At 41.2% G+C, this 21,203-nt stretch overlaps 1 protein-coding gene across 24 annotated transcripts in view; it reads right to left on the bottom strand.

The window, feature by feature from the left end:
- Positions 1–7,128: 7,128 nt before the first annotated feature.
- Positions 7,129–21,203, bottom strand: part of DLG2 (discs large MAGUK scaffold protein 2) — a 1,511,004-nt gene continuing 1,496,929 nt past the window's right edge. For all 24 annotated transcript variants that reach the window (XM_048840921.2, XM_075126424.1, XM_048840889.2 and 21 more), the window contains 3 exons: positions 19,484–19,593; positions 14,603–14,694; positions 7,129–12,322 (listed from right to left, as the gene is read on the bottom strand). In XM_048840921.2, the coding sequence (XP_048696878.1) occupies positions 12,216–12,322; positions 14,603–14,694; positions 19,484–19,593 (309 nt within the window). In that variant the 3' untranslated portion in view covers positions 7,129–12,215. The remainder of the gene's footprint in view (positions 12,323–14,602; positions 14,695–19,483; positions 19,594–21,203) is intronic.

Genomic DNA, 21,203 nt, shown 5'->3' on the forward strand with positions numbered 1-21,203 from the left:
GCACCAGATCAGACGGGTTGCTAGAAGTAATGAATAGGGATGTTGTGCCCAAGACACCTGGAGCATGATACATGGGGCGGTGACAAGCAGATGTCGTGAAACACATAAGAGGGTACGAGCACTGTATGTTTCAGTCTGTAAACATTGGGGTACCTAGCCTCAACCCTTTGTGAGACCTTGGGGACAGCAGAAATTCCTGCTGCTGGGCACTCATGTATTAGTGTACCTGTAACCACAGAGCCAGGGCATGGGGACAGTGTCTTGAGGGCAATAAAACTGGCCGAGTGCCTTTGTCATGGAACTGTGCTGGTGGTCCTTCTTTCTGGTGGTATTGTCGAGGTCTGCTGAGCCAACATTTGGAGAGAGCGCACATGCACCTGACTGACAATAAGCAAGAGAGACTTGTGCTTATAGATCTGAAGGTCCCAGCTTCAAATTTCTGCTGTTGGTCCACCTAGCACAAGAGTTACAAGTAGATACATAGATTCCAGAAATGTAAATACAAACAAACCCTAAAACATCCCCAGCAATGCTGCTTCTGCTGCTACCCCTGTACATTAGGTAAGACAACATCTTGCCTCAGTCTTCAAATACTTCTGAGCCTACTGAGGTGGCCATCCCTTCAGTACTCAGTAAGATATCCCCTCAGCCTGCCATTGTCTCCTATGTACTTGTCCCAGTGCCAAAAATCTTACCAGCCAGGGGCTGCCAAACACACAAAGCTCATCAGACTGCAATGCTCCAGACATTTACAAGAGATGCAGCTAAGTCAGTTCCAGCTTCTCCTGGGACTTGTTCTCTGTTCAGCCCGCAACTGACAGCTATACGCTCAGACAGAACATTTTGAATCCGAATCTTTCCCCTGTGCAGAGCTACCAGGACCTTGGTTCCTAGGGGCAGAGACCCTGCGGCAGTTCAGCTCCAGTGCCTGTGGGCCAGTTAGATGAATACTACATTGTCTGGTTGATATTTTGCAGTTTATTGGGTGTTCTTGTTTCAGTGCTTATTGAAGGTCAGGAATCTTATATTCAGGCATTTGCATCTCTTACTGCATTTGTGCATCTGTCTGGCTGTGAAGGAACCTGTAACCGCTGCATGGGTTTAACTCAGTTCCATGTGGATGAAGGTCTCAAGCTCTACCAGCCATCTATTGTTAACCAGGATGATCTAAGGTAAACAGCTCCTGTAAATTAATACATTCCCTTCAATGGCTTTGCCCCTTATGGTGTCAGAGAGCCATCTGCCTTCCTGGAATGGGTGAGAGAGACCATCTCCAAGGAACGGTGAGCTAGGCACCTCCAGTACAAATCACCCCCAAAAAGAGCTGATCAGCCCAGCATGGCATAATGGATTCCAAGCGATGTATACAGAGCTCATGGTCATCAGCTATATTACGCTCATATGATATGGAGGAAAACAACTCAGGCCTTAAAGGGTGCAAGAAACCCCCATGCTTTACTTTTTAAGCATTATCATTTAGCGTCACTAACAGTGGGAGTTTTATCTTTATGAGGTCAACTGCCGGCAGCTGTAGCATAGAAACACAATAGATCAGTGGTTTTTTTCAAGCTTTTTTCATTGGCAGACCCTTGAAAAATTTCAAATGGAGGTGTGGAGCCCTTTGGAAACCTTAGACATAGTCTGTGGACCCCCGGGGTCCGTGGACCACAGGTTGAAAAGCAAAAATCTGGCCTTCAATTGTGAGTGCTGAGCACTTGAAAATCTGGCCCTCAGAGATCAATGCACAAATACAGATTCCCTGAGACACAATCCGTCACACTCTGCAGACTGAGTAGCATGTGGGTCATGACTGTGGATTTTCTCTGGGCGCATGGATTTGGGACAGGCGTTTTAGTATGCATTTGGACCCAAGGGTTGTGGGAGTTTGGAGTCAGCTATGTGGATTACATTGAGGTGTGCAGTTTGGAGCATTTTGGCCCTCATTTGTGTGTGTGCTTGGGTAAGTGCAAGAGTGGTTGTGTTTAGATCAGGAATTTCCATGACTATTTGTGTTTTATCTACATAAGACAGGAGGCCCCCATTGTCTACTTTGTTCCTGTAAGGTTCCCCTCTTGTCCCCATGGCTGATCCCCATTGTTTTAGCCCTGGTGCCTGGAAAATTCTTCAATTAATGCACCAATACTCAGATCTTGAAAAAGCAAGATACTATATGCTTTACTGAACTCATCTGCACCTTATGAACATCTAAATCTGCACTGACTACAACTCCCACCTTCCTGTCCCAACTTCTTCTGGGTCCAGTTGAAAACTTGGACTGGACTATATGGTAATGGTCTGTTTGTCCATTGTTCTAAAGTTAGGAATGTACAGGGTCGCCCCAAGTTGTTACACACAGATCCTCAGTATTTCATATGTATTTTCTTTTTCTTAGTATTTCTGAAATGGAATGAAGTGGCAAAAGGTGGATTATGGGTCCCCCAGGCAATTAGTACTGAGGTAATAATAATATCTGCGTACAGAAAGTGGCAGACATTTTAACGTCAGATGTATACAGAGATTAGAGATGTCTGAATGCTTAGAAATATCTGTCTATTAATTTATTCACAAAAAACTGTCAGTATTCATCAAATAAATTACTCAGCAAATCAGATCCAACAAGCTACAGAGCAGGTTGACTACAGCCAATACATACTAGTTGAATATACCATTTGATGAATAAATGGTAACAGATTCTGAATAATGTATTCAGCAAAGAATATTCGACAAGCTCTAATGGTCCTAGGTAATGATATGAGTAGAAAGTATGAATTTTTGTCCTAGACAGAAACTAAATTTGATAAACATATGCTGCCAAACTCTTTAGAATGGGAAGAATTCTTCCAAGTCTGTATTTTGTTTTGTCTCCGTTTAAACTGTTTTGTTACAAAGAAAATGGAAAATGCAGCCATGGTTGACATTGTCAAAATTCTGGCATTATTTTAACAGTGACATTTTAGCCCAATGCTTTGAAGTTTAATAAATGGCAGTGGACTGCCCTTTGAACAGCTGCTGCTGCAGATGACAGGAAAGAGAGCGAAGCTGCTCTGGTTCTATAAAGATTGTTTCAGTGCAGCTGAAAATTGTATTTATTCTCAGAAATCATCTGTCATCACCACCATCTTCTAACAGGAGCAGCGCTACACATTTCACGTGTGCACTGTGTTTATTTTTCGTGTGATTTCCTCATAGTGTGACCTTTCTTGTGCAATTATTACAATGATGAATTTTAGCTTAGCTCCTCAGCTTCAGTGCAGTTGTGCAGATTTACACCAGAAGAGGATCTGGTCCTCTAAGGTTTAGACCACCTACTTTGTACGTTTTTTTTTTTTTGCAATTATCCTACCCCAAAGACCAGCTGTGTGCTTTGTAGCTTACAGACAAATAGAACCATATAATTGTAATTAATATGATAGATTACCCTGTCTCCACAAAGCCCTTTGCTTTCTTTGAAAGTCAGACTCTGTGGTGCAACTTCTCTGTTGCCCTGAATCTTGTCTAGACAATTTTACAGTGCAGAGTCCAGTGCAAAGCAGATAGAAAATTCTGTTGTATTGCACTCACACTTTGCTCTCATGTAAATGACAGCTTTCCATGGGTCTCCACTTTCCCCTCACAAACTTATAAAGGCTCGTCACATTCCCTAACCCCAACCTGGTCGTCTTCTTCTGGGTCTCTTGCTCTTTGTCTGCTGCTTGATCTCTCCTTCTCTTCCTTCAGCCTCACTGGGGACTTCATTGTATATGGCCGGGATCGGCCCGTCAGGGAAATCTTCTGGTGGGCCGGGATGGTTTGTTTATCTGCAGCTCCCACTGACCATGGTTCACTGTTCCAGGTCAATGGAGGCTGCGGAAAGCAGCGGCCAGCACATCCCTCGGCCCACACTGCTTCCACACCTTATTTCCAGTCTGAATTTGTCTAGCTTTAATGTCCAGCCATTAGATCATAGTACACTCTTCTCTGTTAGACTGAAGAAACATTATTAAATATTTGCTCCCCATGTAGATACCTACAGGCTATAATCAAATCACCCCCTTAACCTTCTCTTTGTTAAGTTAAATAGTTTGAGCTCCTCGAGGTTGTCACTATAGGGCATGTTTTCTAATTGTTGATTCACTCTTGTGGCTCTTTTCTGAACCCTCTCCAATTTACCAACATCCTTCTTGAATTATGGGCCCTGTATTCCAACAGCAGGGCATTCAGACACACTTATCCTTAATCCACTCAGTAGTCACGTATGTTCCCGTATGAAAAAAAACCTCCTGCTTTTACCTTGGGATTTTATTCAGGCAACTGGTGTATCACCTGGAGGTGAGTCTGACCACACCTACGCTCGCTTTACAGCAGCGTAAGTCCACTGACTCAAGTGGTCCCTTAGTCTTACTCCTTTCTCACCACGGGCTACGTCTAAGGCTGTGGCCACATTTGAAATGCTGCAGGGGCACAGCTGCTGCTGAAGGGCTGCGTATAGATACATGTTACAGCGTCCGGTGCGGGTTCTCCCGCCTCTGTAGTTAAGCTGCCACTTCGAGAGGTGGGAGCAAGGTCAACAGCCGAAGTCTTCCCTCAAGCTGGCACTTAAACATCGGCATTCTCCGTCGCTCAGGAGTGTGGATTTTTCACACACCTCTGAGCAACGTAGCTGGGTCACCCTAACCTTTCAGTGTAGAGCGGCTCTAAGTTTCAGGACTAAAGATTGGCCGAGGGGGCTGAATGATCCTCTGCACCACTAATTCAGCATCTCGGGGGCTAAAATTAGAATGCTGCCCCTTGGCTCTGTAACCCACCCCTTGGGTATGTTCTGCAGCACAATGGCAGACGTTGCCAAGCCAGTCGCTTCTTCATAGGCAGCAGAAGTTGAAGACGTAGGAGTATTACCAGAAACACTCCCTAGGGGGAGCTGTTCTGGCACAAGGCCATCCTACCTGCATCTGAGGGCTACGCTGAGCTACACCTATTTTCATAAGAAAACATCTGACAAAAACAAAACAGAAAAAAGAAAAGCAAAACCACTGAGATGCTCATTTAGCACATAAGGACTTTTCAAGAGTGACTCTGCCCAAGCCTGCCTTTGATATGGTTATTACAGGATCGACCAGCATAGTTTGGATTTCTTTATGATAAATACTATGCAAACTAGCAGGGACATTTGGAAGATAACCTAAGTGATTTAGGAGCCCATGCTGTTGCAGCTATTGGTATCTAACCTAACTCGATGAAAGCTAGCGCAGGTAAAGTCTACACATGCTGCAATCACTCCTCCGATTGCAGGGCTCAATACTTACGTTTTCCTCAGTTACATTGGTGCAACCTCACAATCTTGACTTGACATGCCACCCAGCTGGCATTGTTCCGCTCGTATGAATGAGACGTTTATGTAGTATACTTAATATGACCAGGTAGGCGAGCTGTGTTTACTGTGGCTGCTTGAACATATCGTCATGGCTATTAGGGGGCGCCTGCAATTAAGATATTACCTAGTCTACTGGCATCTGGTGTGTTTTCAGAGTGTAGCCCAAGGCGTTAATCAGGTAACGTTTGAAGCTGAAGTGCTTTATGAAATGCTAAGTATTGTTATTAAGGAGAGACGATGGGGGGGGGGGGGCAAAGAGGCTAACTTTAGCTGTGTTGTATTTTCCACAATCCTGTTCCACAGGCCAGCTTAGATTGGCTGGGAAGGTAGCTGCAGCAACACAGCCCTGTGACACATCTCTCACTCAACATATCAGCATCACAAGCCCTAACAGGCTGAGTTGCGAATGAAGCAGGGCACTCACATGGATACGATACTGGGCTATTTTTAGATTTCCCCATAAGTTCTGGCTCTGTCCAATACACAATAGTACAATTATTGCTTTGACTATTAACCATTGTTTGAAAATTCTGTGCATGGACAGCTTTGCTCTATAAAGTATAATTTACAGTTCTCTGATCCATGCTTCCATTTCTTCTATCAGTTACTATTAAAAACAAAGGCCCTGCAGTCAGCTCTGCACCTGTGCAGAGAAATCACTGGAGTCAATGGGCTTCACATGGGCCCAAAGATCCATCTGCAAAGATTCAGTTGAAGGACCAGGGCCAATGTTACATGGCAGTTAGTACAATGCAGAATAACAGAAGCGTATGTTCCACTAAGCCAACATTTCAGTTAAGTCTGGGGTGTGTGAATGAAACAGAGGAAAATACTTAGTCTGATGGTCACACAATACTCATGTGAGCCTGGAAATACAGCACAACTCCTTAAAGAAACATACACCAAGAAATCACACACATACATTGACTGTACCCAATAAATGTCAAAGGCAGAGAGCGTAGGAAAATGGCATTTCTCCCCATGATTTACTATTCCATACAGTACATCTGAAGCCTCTTCCCTCTCGCTCAAAAAATGGACCGGTGCAGCGGGAAGAGCGCTATCGTGATTAACAGGAGTGTGGTATGTGAGGTTTGGGAGGTAACTGTCCCGCTCTACTCAGCTCTGGTGAGCCTCAGCAGGAGGACTGTGTCCAATTCTGGGTGCCACACTTAACGAACAATGTGGCCAAATTGGAGGGAACTATAGGGGAGCAGCAAAAATGCTCAAGGGGGCTAGAAAACAGGATCCGTGAGGACAGATTTTAAAAAAAAGTTGACATGTTTAGAAAAGACTTTAGAAAAGAAGACTGACGGGAACCTGATATGAAGACGACAGTGATCGATTGGTAGAACAAGTGGTAGTGGCCTTCATCTTCAGCAAGGGAGATTTAGGTACAACATTAGGGAAAATCTAACTAGAAGGATAGTTAAGTACTGGATCAAGGGCAGTTGTGGACTCACCATCATGGGTGTTTTTTATCAACAAGTTAGACAGGCACCTGTCACGGATGGTCTAGGCGTACCTGAGCGGTCTATGTGTATGTATGGGGGTGGGGGTCTGGACTAGATGACCTCTCGAGGGCCTTTTTCCAGCTCTATATTTCTATAATTCCTCTTTAGTATCACTGCTCACTGCCAGAATTGTGTTTTTCTTAATAGTTTGACTTGTGTAATAAATCTGAACATGTCTCAGCACAAATTAAATGCATACACATTCCCTTTTACTTCTTCACCTTAAGGGGAAAAAAAGACAAATTATGCCTTGTGAAGGAGCCATTTGCTATAAAGTGTAAAAATGCTTTAATATTAATATTTTATAATAAAATTCATGACATATTTATAAACACTCTATCAAGCATTTACAACTGAACCACAACTGAGAGCTTGTAACGGAATAAATAAGCAAGGACACAACTAGTATGAAATATACATCTCAATTTTTATAATTGTGTGTGCTTTATTCTTACACGAATGGAATGGAGGTGTAGAATATTTACACTTAACAGGACTGTAAGCTGTATAGTGTATTTTGTAAACTCCAGTTCAGATTCTGATTATCCCTAACTACATCTGGCTTGAGAAACATCCCGTCAAGCAGACACACAGCATCAAGTGTCAAACAAAAGCAGTCTGTGTACAGCCTGTTGCCAGCCAGTTCAAACTTAGGAAATAAATCCAGAAATTAAGATAGTTAAAAGTTCATTATTCCACTGGGGGAGGTCAACAGTGGGTCATTTGGTTAGATGTGATATACCCCACCCTCTCAAATGCTGTCTTATGTCAGGCTTTTGTGGTTAGTCTAAACCAGATCAACAGGTCAGGGAACTGAGTGAGGTGCCAACGCCGTGTGAGGCCAAGAGGCAGAATCTGGCCCCCAGTGGTGTAGTGTTCTGCACCCAATAGCTCCTGTCACTCTCAATAAGAGCTTTTGTGTGCCAAACCCCTTTGAAAATCCACTTGCTGTCTGGGGCAGAGACGCTGGTCATTTTGTTCTGTGCATTCCGCACCTAGCACAGGGGGGCCCCACTCCAGGACTGGGCCTCCTACGCGCTACCCCGGTACAAATATTAAGTCGTAGTAGTAATAATAGATCCAGGTGGGAGCTTAGCACTTTTAAAAATCTCGACCAAACTGTGAGTGCTGAGGAGTTTGGAAAATCTAGCCCTTAATGTTATGGAGTAATAGACTGTTGGTTCCTAAATAGAGGCTAATGTGAGGGGAACTATTATATGGAGCTACAGCTGAAATGGGATGAGCGCCACTCAAGTCAATGGAGCAACAATGCTGTACACCAGCTGAGGATCCAGTCCCACCCCCACATTCTGAATAGAATTTAAATTGTCAGTGTTGATAATGGGTTGTGCCCCATAATATATTTCGAGGGAACTGTTCCTCTTCTGATGTATTGATGAGCAGTTATTAATGCTGCGCTAGTTGACGAGATGCTGTGTTATAATTTTTGATGGGACTGGAAAATATATTTACTTCGTTAAGAAACGGGCTCAAGTGCATGAAACCAGTCATCAGATAAAACTCATGCATACAATTGCGAAGAGGCTGTTTAAGAGAAAAAATCCACATTCAACATTGTGACTGACCCAAGACCTCCTTTTGTGACTGGGGAACACGGTATGGCTTTAAGTCTGAGGCTGTAAAAAGAGGACAGAGGCTTTTGTTCTTGAGTGCTTATTCTACAAATATTTACACACGTGGTCACTCACTGAATAATCCTTTTGTGGACTTAAAAAGCAAAAAAACCCAAGCCCCCCCCCCACTTGACTAAATTTTGCTAAGCATTTGTAATGATGAAAGTGTAACACACCATCAAACTCTCCATAGAAAAATAACATAACTAGCTGAGATGGTGTTCACTAACTAGGTCACTAGGACACATAGCTAGAGATGGCTCATAATTATTATTAGCTCAGATTCAGCATTGCTTTCCAGAGTGAGGATTTGAAATCCCAGTGCAAGGGAGAGATTTAACCCTGACTTTTCTTTCACAGCGTGCCTTCTAGCTCATCAAACCATGCTAACTACTAACACAGTTACGTTACATATTATCTATTTTCAAGAGCGCCTTTAGTATAAGAGGTTACAAAGTGCTAGTGTAGACAAGGGCCTCTTTAACTGGCGAAAAGGGGAATTAAGGTAGAAAGAGAGGCTCTTGCATGGGGTAGTTAGACCACTAGAGTGTAAGGTCATTGAGCCCCAGTAGCAAGTACTAAGAGAGGCCAGTGCACGGAAGATGATTTATGGGGAGGAGGAATAAATAGGTTGAAGTATTGCACATCTGTACAAAGATAGCAAGATGTCAGTGTGATCGTTCATGGATGGACAATAAGCCATGACATTTTTGGTTCAACTTAGACCCTGTGGTGCTACACATCGTGCCAGAACATGAGAAATAGCACCAGTGACGTGATCTGACACTTTTCCTAAAGGGTCCAGCATGTGCATGTTGTCTCTTAGACACCTGCAAGTTTTTTTCTCTAGACAGAGAGAGATCTGCTAATGTTTACTGGTATTAGCACCAATATGGGCTGAGGCGCCAAACTGAGATCTTTTTTGCACCAGATGTAATTGAGTTAACTTCATATTTCTCTTCTCCCTGCCACCCAATGCAACTTCGAATGGCTGCATTAAAAAAATTAACTGCAGCACTAAGTATGCGGTAACATGAAGCGCAAAACATCGAGACACAAAACAAATGGAGGTATAAACCCTGCAGGAAATAAGACCTCTCATTGCTGCTGTTGGTGATTTTTTTTTAAATATATATATGTTTTATTTAAAAAATATAAGAAGTGCAATGGCAACTCTAAATTGGAAGCACAAACAACAGACAGGAAAAAATAAATAATGTACTACAGTAACCAAAGACTGATGGAAAAATTGATTGTACTCAGCCATAGTGTTACTGTTCACTGTAAAGCACAGCACATGACAAAACAGAACATTTACTAATAGGATAATATCTTAAAAGGTCGCATGCTGAACTAAGAAACAAAGAAGCAGATGTGGTTGCTTAAAAACAGAGTTGAAAATTAGAATGGAGTTCCTGCTTTGGGATACTTGGTTATCAGTTCAGGTGGGCTCGGGCCCAACCTGAGACAACAGTACTTTGTCAGCATGGAAATATCAATGACTTCCAAGGATCTAGGACTTTCCTGTGGATTTCTGCATAATTATCCAGAATCTAAGCTTTTTTTTTTTTTTAAATGTCTAGCCCTTCTGGTGATGGAGATAGTTTAGAAACTCTACGGGTATTCTGTCTTTGAATCTGTGCTGGCCAGGCAGGAAAAAAAATAACAATAGAGGAAGCATGAACTTCTCACATCCATTTTAATACAGTGTTAACCATGAGGCCTAATGAATGCTACAGGACCCATATTGCAAACCCTGTCACTGCTGATGGCTGTTTTATAAACATCCAGCGAATCAGCCTATTTACTGAGAGTGGCTGCATGTACCTGTCATATCAGGACAGCATAGAGACACAAGGCTGAAAGTTTTGGATAGACAAGTAACTGAATATTCTATTGGTAACTCGGGTAACTGAAATGTTTGCCCTTAAAATGTCATTACACATTAGGATCGAAGTAGCCACCAGCTAAAATGTGTTGGACTCCTGCAGTATTTTGTAGGTTTTCTATAAAATGTGGTCCAGCAGCAGCAGCAAAGGCAGTTCATCTATTTGTAACTATCCTCCAGATGTGGTACAGCGAAATCTGTATCAGTATATGAAATAAGGGCCAAGTGAAACAGCAAGCAAGAACTTCTCACCCCTGCCCATATACCCCAAGCTGAAATTCCACAGATTTTCCCCAAATTCCCCACAAATGTCCATTGCCCCAGTCTGGTGAAAACACCTGTTGACTGTGAAATGAAATGATGACACAAGTTAGTCAGTGGCCTGCCGGCAAAAAGGACTAAATGCTTCTGGATTTCACTTACAGCATAAGGAATGATTATAAAATGTTTTCCAATGAAGATTATGGCACCCTTCAAGAGAGAAAATAATACACTGCATTCAAGTCACTGACATTTTGCCTCTGAAAAATCATCTGTTTCAATTTAAAGATGCATCATCCTAGTATTTCCAAAACAACAACAACAAGAACAACAAAACCCTGTAGGGTAGTCAATTTGAGTTCTTTCCACAGGAATTGATCATGATTAAATAAAAGGAAAGAGAAGGATTAAGTTGAGAAAAAAAAAGCAAATTGCCATCTAAAATTTAAGAAATTATAGGGTTTGTTAATGTTATTAGATAATTTGTTGCAAAAAGGGATAGTGCAACTTGAAGGTCCTCTTTACATTTTACAGCCAGACCAGGGTGCAAATATTTAATCTTTCAATTAATTAATCTTTACAAAATATCTCACAAAACATTTTTCACCTATAGAAATTAGTTTCTATACATCAATATATTTTAATTTTTATAAATTATTCCATCATTAAGTGCCTTCTATCAGTATAAATGGTAAAACAGATAATCCAAAATTTTAAAGCTTTTCCCAGTTGTATCCCTCCTTTTCAGTTTAGGTACTGTGAATCCTTACACATGTGAGTGGGTATATGTGTGATGTGAAATGCTTCTGTTCTCTTCCCAACACCAAATTCCATTGAAATAAACTACTGGGGGTTATTTCCTGATATAATGGTGTGTCCAGAGAGGAAAAAGAAATGCTTGACTTGGTTTTGGAAATCAAAACATGTGCATAGTTACCAAAGTCAAGGTGTACCAACTACTGATGTGCAATGACAAGCTTAGCACCCAATCCAACTTCAATGGGAATCTTTCCATTGACTTCAATAGGAGTTGGAACAGGATCTATGGGCTCAATCCAGCAAGGTGCACGTGGCCCTGATCCACCAAAACACTTAAGCACATGCTTAGTCCCATTGACATTAATGGGACTACCCACAGGTGTATGAACCGGGGTCAAGTGTTCAGCCCTTGCAGGCTCAAGCCCTACATGAGGTCTAAGAGCTGGGAAACTTCTCTTTAAACCGATCAACACACTGAGCTCAGCCACTGAAATCGCTCATGATGTCCATGTGGGTGCAGTAGTGGCTAGCTCCCTTTGACAGAGGGTCCCCATGTCAAAAGTTTATACCTACAACAGGTGCTTTGCGCACACATGAGATTTGCTTTGTATGGTAAAAAGTCTTTTTGTTCCTACCCTTTTGACCCATCACTGTCCTTCATGGCTTCAAACACTTTGTGTTGTACATTCATAAAATTTCACATTGACTGCAAGAACATAAATGCAACAAAAACAGGAAAGCCTCAAAATAGCATAGTGTTGTTTTCTTCTAAATATTCTTCCGTCATAATCAGAGGTGCAGTGGCTAATTTATAACTTTTCCTTTGAAGGAATCCAGATGAAAGGCCCAGATTGTTCTTCAATTACAAGTTTGCATTGATTATATATTTCTTCTAAGCTTTCTCCTTGGACAATAGCTGCAATATGAAAACAATTCATTTTTTAATTGGTACAGTCTACAGCAGCAGCTGCCAGCACAGTTTCAATATTAACCTAGAAGTTGATAAAACTGGAAGAAATAATAATAATGCACATGAACCGTGCAGTGTAGGGAAAGCCATGCACCCTGAAGATCCCAAATGAGTCCAATACAATGGTGATCCACCAAAACAGAGATCCAGTGCCATTGCTTATTGTCAGAGCATTAGCCTGGGCTCACCTTTGCTGTGGCAGGGAAATAAACATGGCACCTTGTTGTGCTAGCCTGAAAACCTGCATCCCAATAAGAAGTCACTTCCAAAGGAGGGCAGGGTGTGGGATTTCTGTTGTGGGAAGTCAAGCTTTGCATTTTGCAAACGGACTCCTTAGGAGCCCTGCCAGTGGAGGCTGTAGCAGGGATACACGGTCTATCTTCTGACTGACCTGGTTGTGGCCCACCCTTCCTGAACTAGTCGCTGCCCACTTTTCCAAGAAACCTGGGACCCCAGCTTCTGTGGCCATAACTTCATCCTAGCAGATTGTACCCTCATGGGGGCCATGGAATTAGCCCATACCTTTCACTAATGTAAAGATTTTTACTGCTGTAAGATTTTGTTGGTGACCCCGGGGATAAGGCAAAAGCTGAACTGAAATGTAGGTCACCATTATATGTGTTCACTAAACCTTTCCTATATCTGGGGAAAATTAAAACATTAGCAAATTAGTAGAGTGGCTCTTCAGAACATAACTAACCAGATAGAAACTGTGCAAAGGGCAGCTGGAGATACTTTTTGTGCAAATATGTTCAATTAGAGCTGGTACAAAGATGGCATGAGCTTTTTCTAATTTTTGTGTGAAAACTTCAACCCTTTATTCACTGCAATCTGCTATTTCTTCATAATATTTTGTGCAGCTCTACGTTCAGTTCCTACAAGACATACAGAACATAGTTTTGTAGTGTTTAGCTATCTTTAGACTATAAAAATACAAATGTCCCTTTGCTTTGTCTGTAACGAATTAGTTACCTACGGTCCATACACCGACCCGTTTTCAAGAACACCTCTCTATTGCCAGTGTTTTGTTGTAGCCCAAAAAACAGTCTAGATGTATTTGTATTTAACCCTTCAAACCTTGACACAAAGGAACATGCTTCCTCTATTGCCAGAAAGAGGTGTTTTGTGTTTTAATTTCAGCACACACAACACTATGTTTTGAAAGGTTGCTTCTTGAATGAAATGTGCTTTCTGAAGTTCTAGGTCTGGCATTTTTTGTGCTCAGTTTAACTGCATACATTGCAATGCTACTAGGCTATACATAAACCACAGTGCACATTGGGTAAAATCCTGGCCCCATTTCAGTCAATGGCATAACTCCCATTGACTTGGCCAGGATTTCATCTAGTATTGGCAAACTAGCTCCCAGTTTTAACACTTCAGTTGTGTAGTTCTGGCAATGGTTACAGTGAAATGAGATTATTTTATTTTCCCCACAAAGATTAGACTTTGGGCCATGTTCATATCATGTATAAGTGGGTACCACTTTAGTGAAGCTGCATCTGCTTTTGCCAACAGTGAGTCTGGTCTTGTATTATTTCATATTTTATATAGTGAAGAGATAGATCATTTGCCAAAGGGAGAAAATGATCCTCTTGGGAAATGAATTTCAAAAGTGCCGGGCTTGGCTCCCACTGCAGTTAATGGAGTTGTATGGTCTCTGCACCACTGAAAATCAGTTCTCTTGTATTTAGCTGCCTGAATATGGATTTAGGTCCTAACTTTAAGGCAACTGAGTCTGAAAGCACTGACCTATCACCTGCTTTTCATTATTCCACGGTAGAGCTGCAAAATTATTTACAAATGATTTGCTCTTTAAAAATCCTTTTGAGGTCAATATATTGTTCACAATGGTAAAGACAAATGCAGAAGTCCAGCAGGGTAAAATTCTGTGCGGATCAATGCAAGTACCCAATGCGAGGACCTGCTAAGTGAATCGCAGAATTCCTGCTGACTTTAAGGGGAACAGGATTGGGACAATCAGGTCCCGTCATGCATCACTGAAGTCAGTAGGAGTTTTGTCACTGACTTCAAGAGGCACATAATTCACTTCATACATATTCATTGATATGGGGCAGTGCTGTTTTCCCATTGACTTCAATGGGAACTGATAATGCTCAATATTGGGCCTTTATTGTGGCACTCATTCTTTCAAGCTAGAGATAGAGCTGACTTGTGGTCATGGATTGAACCCTTGGGGACAGGTGTTTTGAAGTGACTTCATACCTGTAAAATATTCTCCAAATTCTTGTTCTAATTTAAGTGCTCGCTCATAGGTTTTCTTGGCTTGTTCCTCTGTAAGACGTTTGTTCATTTCCCTAGAAATATATTTTTCAATATTAGTTCAAAGTAATTAACAAATCAGCCCTTTATTGAATCTGAATTACAAAAAGATTGAAAGTCTTTCTAAAAGGTAAGCTGTAATTCAACCAGAAATTATTGGTCTTGAGACAAGAATTATGGGGTGGAATTCTTTGGCTCATGTTGTGCAGGAGGTCTGACTAGATGATTGTCATGGTTCCTTCAGGCCTCACAATTTATGCATCAATGAAAGCTTAACCTTCTGCAGTTAGACTGCATGGAGATGCAAGAGAGGGGTGACCAAGTCTTATCCTAATGCATGCTGGGAGCACAGAGAGGCCAGGGGCAGCAATAGCCGTACAGGAGAGACTGCTGAAGAGGGGCTGTCCCTTAATGCCATGGGAGGCTTTTAGAGCGCTAGAACAGGGTGTAGGCTTTGTGGAGCCTAAGATTACAATGGGTGTGGCTCCTGTGCAAAACTCCCACTGAATTATTGTACATCTGTTATATGTACAGGGACCTTCTTACAGTTGAACTCACACCACCACTCATTTTGCTGTAACTGGAATTTCAGTTTGCATATTAATTTTGGAAATTTCATTTTATTTTCCAATAGACAGAACGTCATCGAGTGGAGTTCACTTTCAGTAGGTTCCACTGTCCATGTGTGCACGCGCACGCTTTAGTGAATGAGAAGGAGAGCGTGTCTATATTTCTTAGGCAGACACAGATATCTTATCTTCAGGAATAAGAGAAAAATCATAGGGACAAACAAGGGAAACCCCAGACATCTCTGGATTTATAGACGCTCCCTGCAAATGAGAGCAAATGATTCTCCCTTTCTCCATGGTGAAGATACAGCCATGAAAATGTAGCAGCTTAACAGAAATATCTCTAGCCCCCAGATAGCAGGTATTACCTGTAAAGGCCTGACTGGTAACATTTATATTGTGCCACTGAGGCACAGCTGTCCTTTGGGTGCAGTGTGGAGATGCACCATCCTACCGGGGCTTGGCAAAGGATTTTGCCTCTGGAAGATGCAATCCCTCCCTAAGATTGCCAGCCTGATTCGCACCCCTGTGTGCCTCTGAATATGCAGGGATTACTCTTTTTCCTGGCCCCCACACCTTCCCTCTTCTCCCACAGCCCACTCATGCGAAGGCTAAGGACCATCTGGTACTAAGTCCCGCCAATTTCTTTCCTCCCCACCTCTTCAAAAACAAAACCCAAGGAAATGTAATGCAATCCTCCCTCTGTTAACGTGAGTTGAAGCAGACAGTCAAAATCACAGCCAGCCACGAAAACTTGACATTTCCAAGAGAAAAGGTAGCTTGATGATGTTCCGCATTGGTAGTATTTTCTGTTCCTGATTTTTCTAGTTAAAGGAGTAGCTTCTGTCATAACATTTGTATTGTAAAATGTAGACCATAAATGTACTGGATACCAGTAACATTCTTGTATTGCACTAGTTTTACCATTTGATGGAGCTCACCACTTAATTACTAAAAGAAAAGGAGTACTTGTGGCACCTTAGAGACTAACCAATTTATTTGAGCATGAGCTTTCGTGAGCTACAGCTCACTTCATCAGATGTTTACCGTGGAAACTGCAGCAGACTTTATATACACACAGAGAATATGAAACAATACCTCCTCCCACCCCACTGTCCTGCTGGTAATAGCAGGACAGTGGGGTGGGAGGAGGTATTGTTTCATATTCTCTGTGTGTATATAAAGTCTGCTGCAGTTTCCACGGTAAACATCTGATGAAGTGAGCTGTAGCTCACGAAAGCTCATGCTCAAATAAATTGGTTAGTCTCTAAGGTGCCACAAGTACTCCTTTTCTTTTTGCGAATACAGACTAACACGGCTGTTCCTCTGAAACCTGTCACTTAATTACTGTAAGAGATATAATTTTCTGTACATGTACAGCTGTTAATACTGTGTATTGTGGCTCAGAAAGAACAATGTCCACGTTGATTTAGTACTTTGTGTACACCAGAAGATGTCCAAAGTCTTAACAATAAAATACAGACCTAGTTTGCTTTACCTTTTCTATAACATGGTTACTTATTTTTCAGAAGAGCAGGGAACTTTGTCAAGGCAACATAGGGAAACAAGCTCACAACACATTATAAAAGGAAGCATCCTGTATTTCACATAAATCTCATTTAATGTTCTGCACTGAAACCACATGAAAATGTGGTAATGGACTGTATATGGCATGACATTTGATGCATGTAGGAAATTATGTGCATGATGATGCATAAAATCTTATGCCTGTGAGTGCATGACAGCATGTATTTGTTACAGTTGACCTACCCCTTAGTTTCTTTCATTAGGGACAGAAATCTGCCTGCTGAAAAATGCTGTATATATATCATGGGTAGTTAAAGCTACGAAAATGTATTTCTATAAATGTCTCTAAAGTTGGCTGTTTGTATAACTGAATGTGTAACCCCATTAATGTTGCTTCATCAATTACACAATGTTTGTAGCAACTTCTCTGTAAAATATAGTACTCCGGCTCCATCACTCCAGGGGGTAGATTTTCGAGTACAGGATAGGGAAGGTTTATTTGAAAACATACGTCAGTCGTTTATGGGTTATATGAACAGGTTTGGAATTAGTATACGTAAGTCTGACTCATCGTACTAAGCCGGGAACATTACCGTTCAGTGAAAGGGTTGCGATCGACCGAAAAGTCTTCAGGCTGGACTCTCGGGCATGCTGAGGCCTTGTTACTGTACTAGCAGTGTAAAGGGGCCTTAATTTATACTCACTTTAAGACCTTTTTAGATATTGCCAGAGTGATGTAAAGGAGCCTCAGGGTAAATGAGAATTGGGCCCTTCAATTTTAATTAATCATTTCAGTGACAAGTCATCTCTATGGTTTTTGTCTTTGTGTTTGGTCTAGTTGGCAAATTTTTGTCGGGTGTGGTTTGTTTGGTTATTATATTGACGTTGAACATGTTTGCGTGACAGGGAGCACTGGTTAAGCGTAGTTAAATCTTATGCCTGGTCTATGCAGAGTTTATTGTACTGGTATAACTATTTTGGCTATGGATGTAGTTCTTTACTGAAATCATTATACCTGTATATTTAATAATGTGGACACAATAATATTGGTATGAAGGTTCTCACTTATTTCCCTTCCTGTACTGGAATATGGCACTTTTATACCTGTGTAACTGCATCTGCACTAATGGTGTGTGTGTGTATTGATGTAACTATGCTGGAATAGTTAAAGTGGTACAGTTTGTATGTAGACAAGCCCTTAACTGTATTACCTGTCACTAGAAACCTTAGATTACTAAGGCCACGTCTACATGGCAACACTCAGGAAAGTTATGGTAAATCAACTGAAGTTAAAGCACGTTAAACCCCCACATGGCTGCTCTCATTCAGGAGTAAAGTGGTTTTAGTTCCCTCTAATGCAGTCTTCTTTGGAGGACTAAGCCCACTTTACTCCAGAGTGAGAACATCTGCTTGGAAGGTTTAACCCTGCATTTTAACTCCTGCACATTGACTTCACACCTCTAGCTGATTCGCCTTAACTTTCCTGCCCCCTTGTAAAAAGCCTGAGACCTACTCCTTTCACTACAGTACAGTTCAGTACAGTTCACTACTTTCACTACAGTACAGTTCAGTGACGTGGGTAACTTTCCTGGGCAAGCAGCTCAGTGTTGTGCCATTATCCTCTTGACATTGGCCTCAGAAAGAATTGCATTAACTGTGTTAAGAGGTTTTTATTCATATTGGAAACTAACTATTGGTGACGATTCCTTAGGAAGACACATATTAAAGAGATGACTTCCAATGTATTGGCTGCAGGGGAAAGCATGGAATTTGTACGTTTAAATTTTTTGGAGTGTCTGATTTCTATATATTTCCTATTCTTTTCAAGAATTTTTTAGTCTTATTCTGTTTGCATAACATACTAATATAAACCATGCTACAAGGACCCTAGTTGTTGTTTGTCCTACAAAATCTTGATGTTCTAGTTAAAAGCTCCTTCTGCAGAGCATTTCTAAAATAAGACATTCAAAGATCTATAAAAGCCTCTTATTCCAGAAGCAAAAAATAATGGATTTCACATTGTTTGTCCCTGTAGTACTGTCTGCACTGATGAGATTTGGCTGAAAGCTTTTTTTACTCTAATGAAAGTAAAAAATAGCCTACCTATATTTTTGATACATATCCTTAAAGAAACTGCCACTAACTCGACAGGATTTATGCAGACCAAAACTTAGTATTACTTCTGTTTAATAATAGAATAACAATCACAACACTTTGCATGTATATAGTGCTCTTCCTCCTTTGAGCTCTTCTTATGCTGCGTAGGTATTCTTATACCAAACAAATCAAACCTTTACATTATCTCTATCTCTCCTATTCTAATTGTGTTGAATCTTGTATGTGTCTTTTCTGTACACTATATGCTTATCAGACATGGGGCCATCTTTATTTCTGCATATTGTACAGCACCAGACACAGTGTCAATGCTAAATAAATAATGAAAACATTTTACAGACGTGGAAAACCCAGAGCATCTAAGTCACTTCCCCAAAAATCAAACGATGAGTGGACACAGGATATAGGTTGTCTGACTTCCATTCTCAAACCACTAGGTAATGCTGCCTGGTTATTTATTGTGTAAATGAAAATAAATTCTTTAGTATTCCAGATTTCCTTTGATTTGTTTGGTTTTCCTGACTTTGGAGAACAGGCAAAATGCTGGCTTGAGACCTTTGCTGTGCCTGCTGAGACAGGAGTCCAAAACTAGCCTGGAGGATTATATACTTACATTAGTGGCTCCAATGATTTAGGCTTAATGAAGATAGCAATGGGATAGAGTTGTGCAGCTTGTAACCGTTTAATAGCATTTCCTGATACATCAAGTATACAATGCTTGCCCTGTTGGAAACAGATGAGGATGTGTTTATTTCTGCAGCGTTTATTGCAAGTCAACCAAAAGAAAGGAAGGAAGCCTAAAATGCAGTGTTCCAGAAAACAAACATTACTAACTCACCAAGAGAAGGCTAGACTCCAGGGCACTTACTCGGCTGTTTACTTCCACAATATTTCTTTTGCTTTGATGCCAGCAAAAGAAATAAATTGAAGATGCGGAAGACAACTTTATCAGTTTTGGAAGATCAAACAGGATGAACTTAAAGGTGGAAGGGGGGATTTTATGTGGACATCAGCAAATATTGTTCCTAAGAGTAACAGCATGCCCTTGTACTTGAGATCCAGAGCAGGACATCAGGAGATCTGGGGTCAGCTCCTGGCTCTGACACAGACTTCCTGTGTGACCTTGGGAAAGTCCCTTAACCTCTTTGTGCCTCATTTTTATATCTGTATAATGGGGCTAATAATACTTACCTACCTCACAGGGGTATCTGTAAGGCTACAATTATTAATGTTCATGACACATTTTGTGTTATGTATTGTTGTAATACTCATCATTTATAAAACACTTTTCATCTTCAACTGCTTTACAAAGATGAACTATTTAAATAATCTGGACACTACTATATGAGGTAGGTGTGCATTATTCTCACTTTACAGGTATAGAAACTGAGACACAGAGGTTAAATGACTTGGCCAGGGCCACAGAGGGAGCTTGCCTTGGAGATGGGATTAGAACTCAAGAGTCCCAGGCACCTAATCTTGTGCTTAAATCACATCCTTTCTCCAAGGTCAGAAAAATATAATGGAGATGTATGCTGACTGAAAGGTAGGAAGGGTGTTTTGCTATCCATATTGCTATGATGATGTTATGTTCTTGGATGCGTGGTACCACATCTGGAACAGAAAGAACTCCAGACATACTGTTTGGTTTGAATGCTGCCCAAAGGCAGTGCTCCTGGGATTAAAGACCAGTGCAGAGAAATTCCACACCTCCAGATGTTGTGAGTTACTTAGCATACTTTGGGCACGGTAGGCATTCAAATAGTACTCATGGGCATTTAGCCTGAATTGAATTATATTCCTGTTGCATCTAGAAGTTAAAGTGAAAGGGATGACTTTGCAGAGAAGAATGACACCTTGGGTCAAGAGCACTGGTACATGCATACCCTTCACTACATACTGGAAATGGTCTAGTGTATCTTTAGGAGAACAAAAACCGTCCCTTTCCATTTTAGCTTAACTCTGAGTTTATTGAGAAGAAACTTTGCACATTTAAAACAAAAGGAGAGAGTATCCTGATGGTATCGAATAGTTTGGCCTTTGAAGAGATGGGATGGGGCAAGCTGGTCTTCTCCCAAAGAGGTAAAAAGGGAGGAAGTTTAAAATAAATAACATTTATTTACTATTATCCCTTCCATGAAATAACCCATGTACTATTGGACCCTGGACAAGAGAAAAATATGCTCCCTGCTCTTAATTTCAACCTAACTCTCAGTATTACCACACTAGGGGCAAATCTACTCATGGTCATGCACTGGTGTAAATCCAGAGTAATTATATTGACTACCATGGACTTACATCAGTGTAAAAGTCAGAGCAGACCCTAGACCAAT

The sequence above is a fragment of the Caretta caretta genome, chromosome 1 (genome assembly GCF_965140235.1).
Source record: "Caretta caretta isolate rCarCar2 chromosome 1, rCarCar1.hap1, whole genome shotgun sequence".
Classification (NCBI taxonomy): Eukaryota; Metazoa; Chordata; order Testudines; family Cheloniidae; genus Caretta; species Caretta caretta.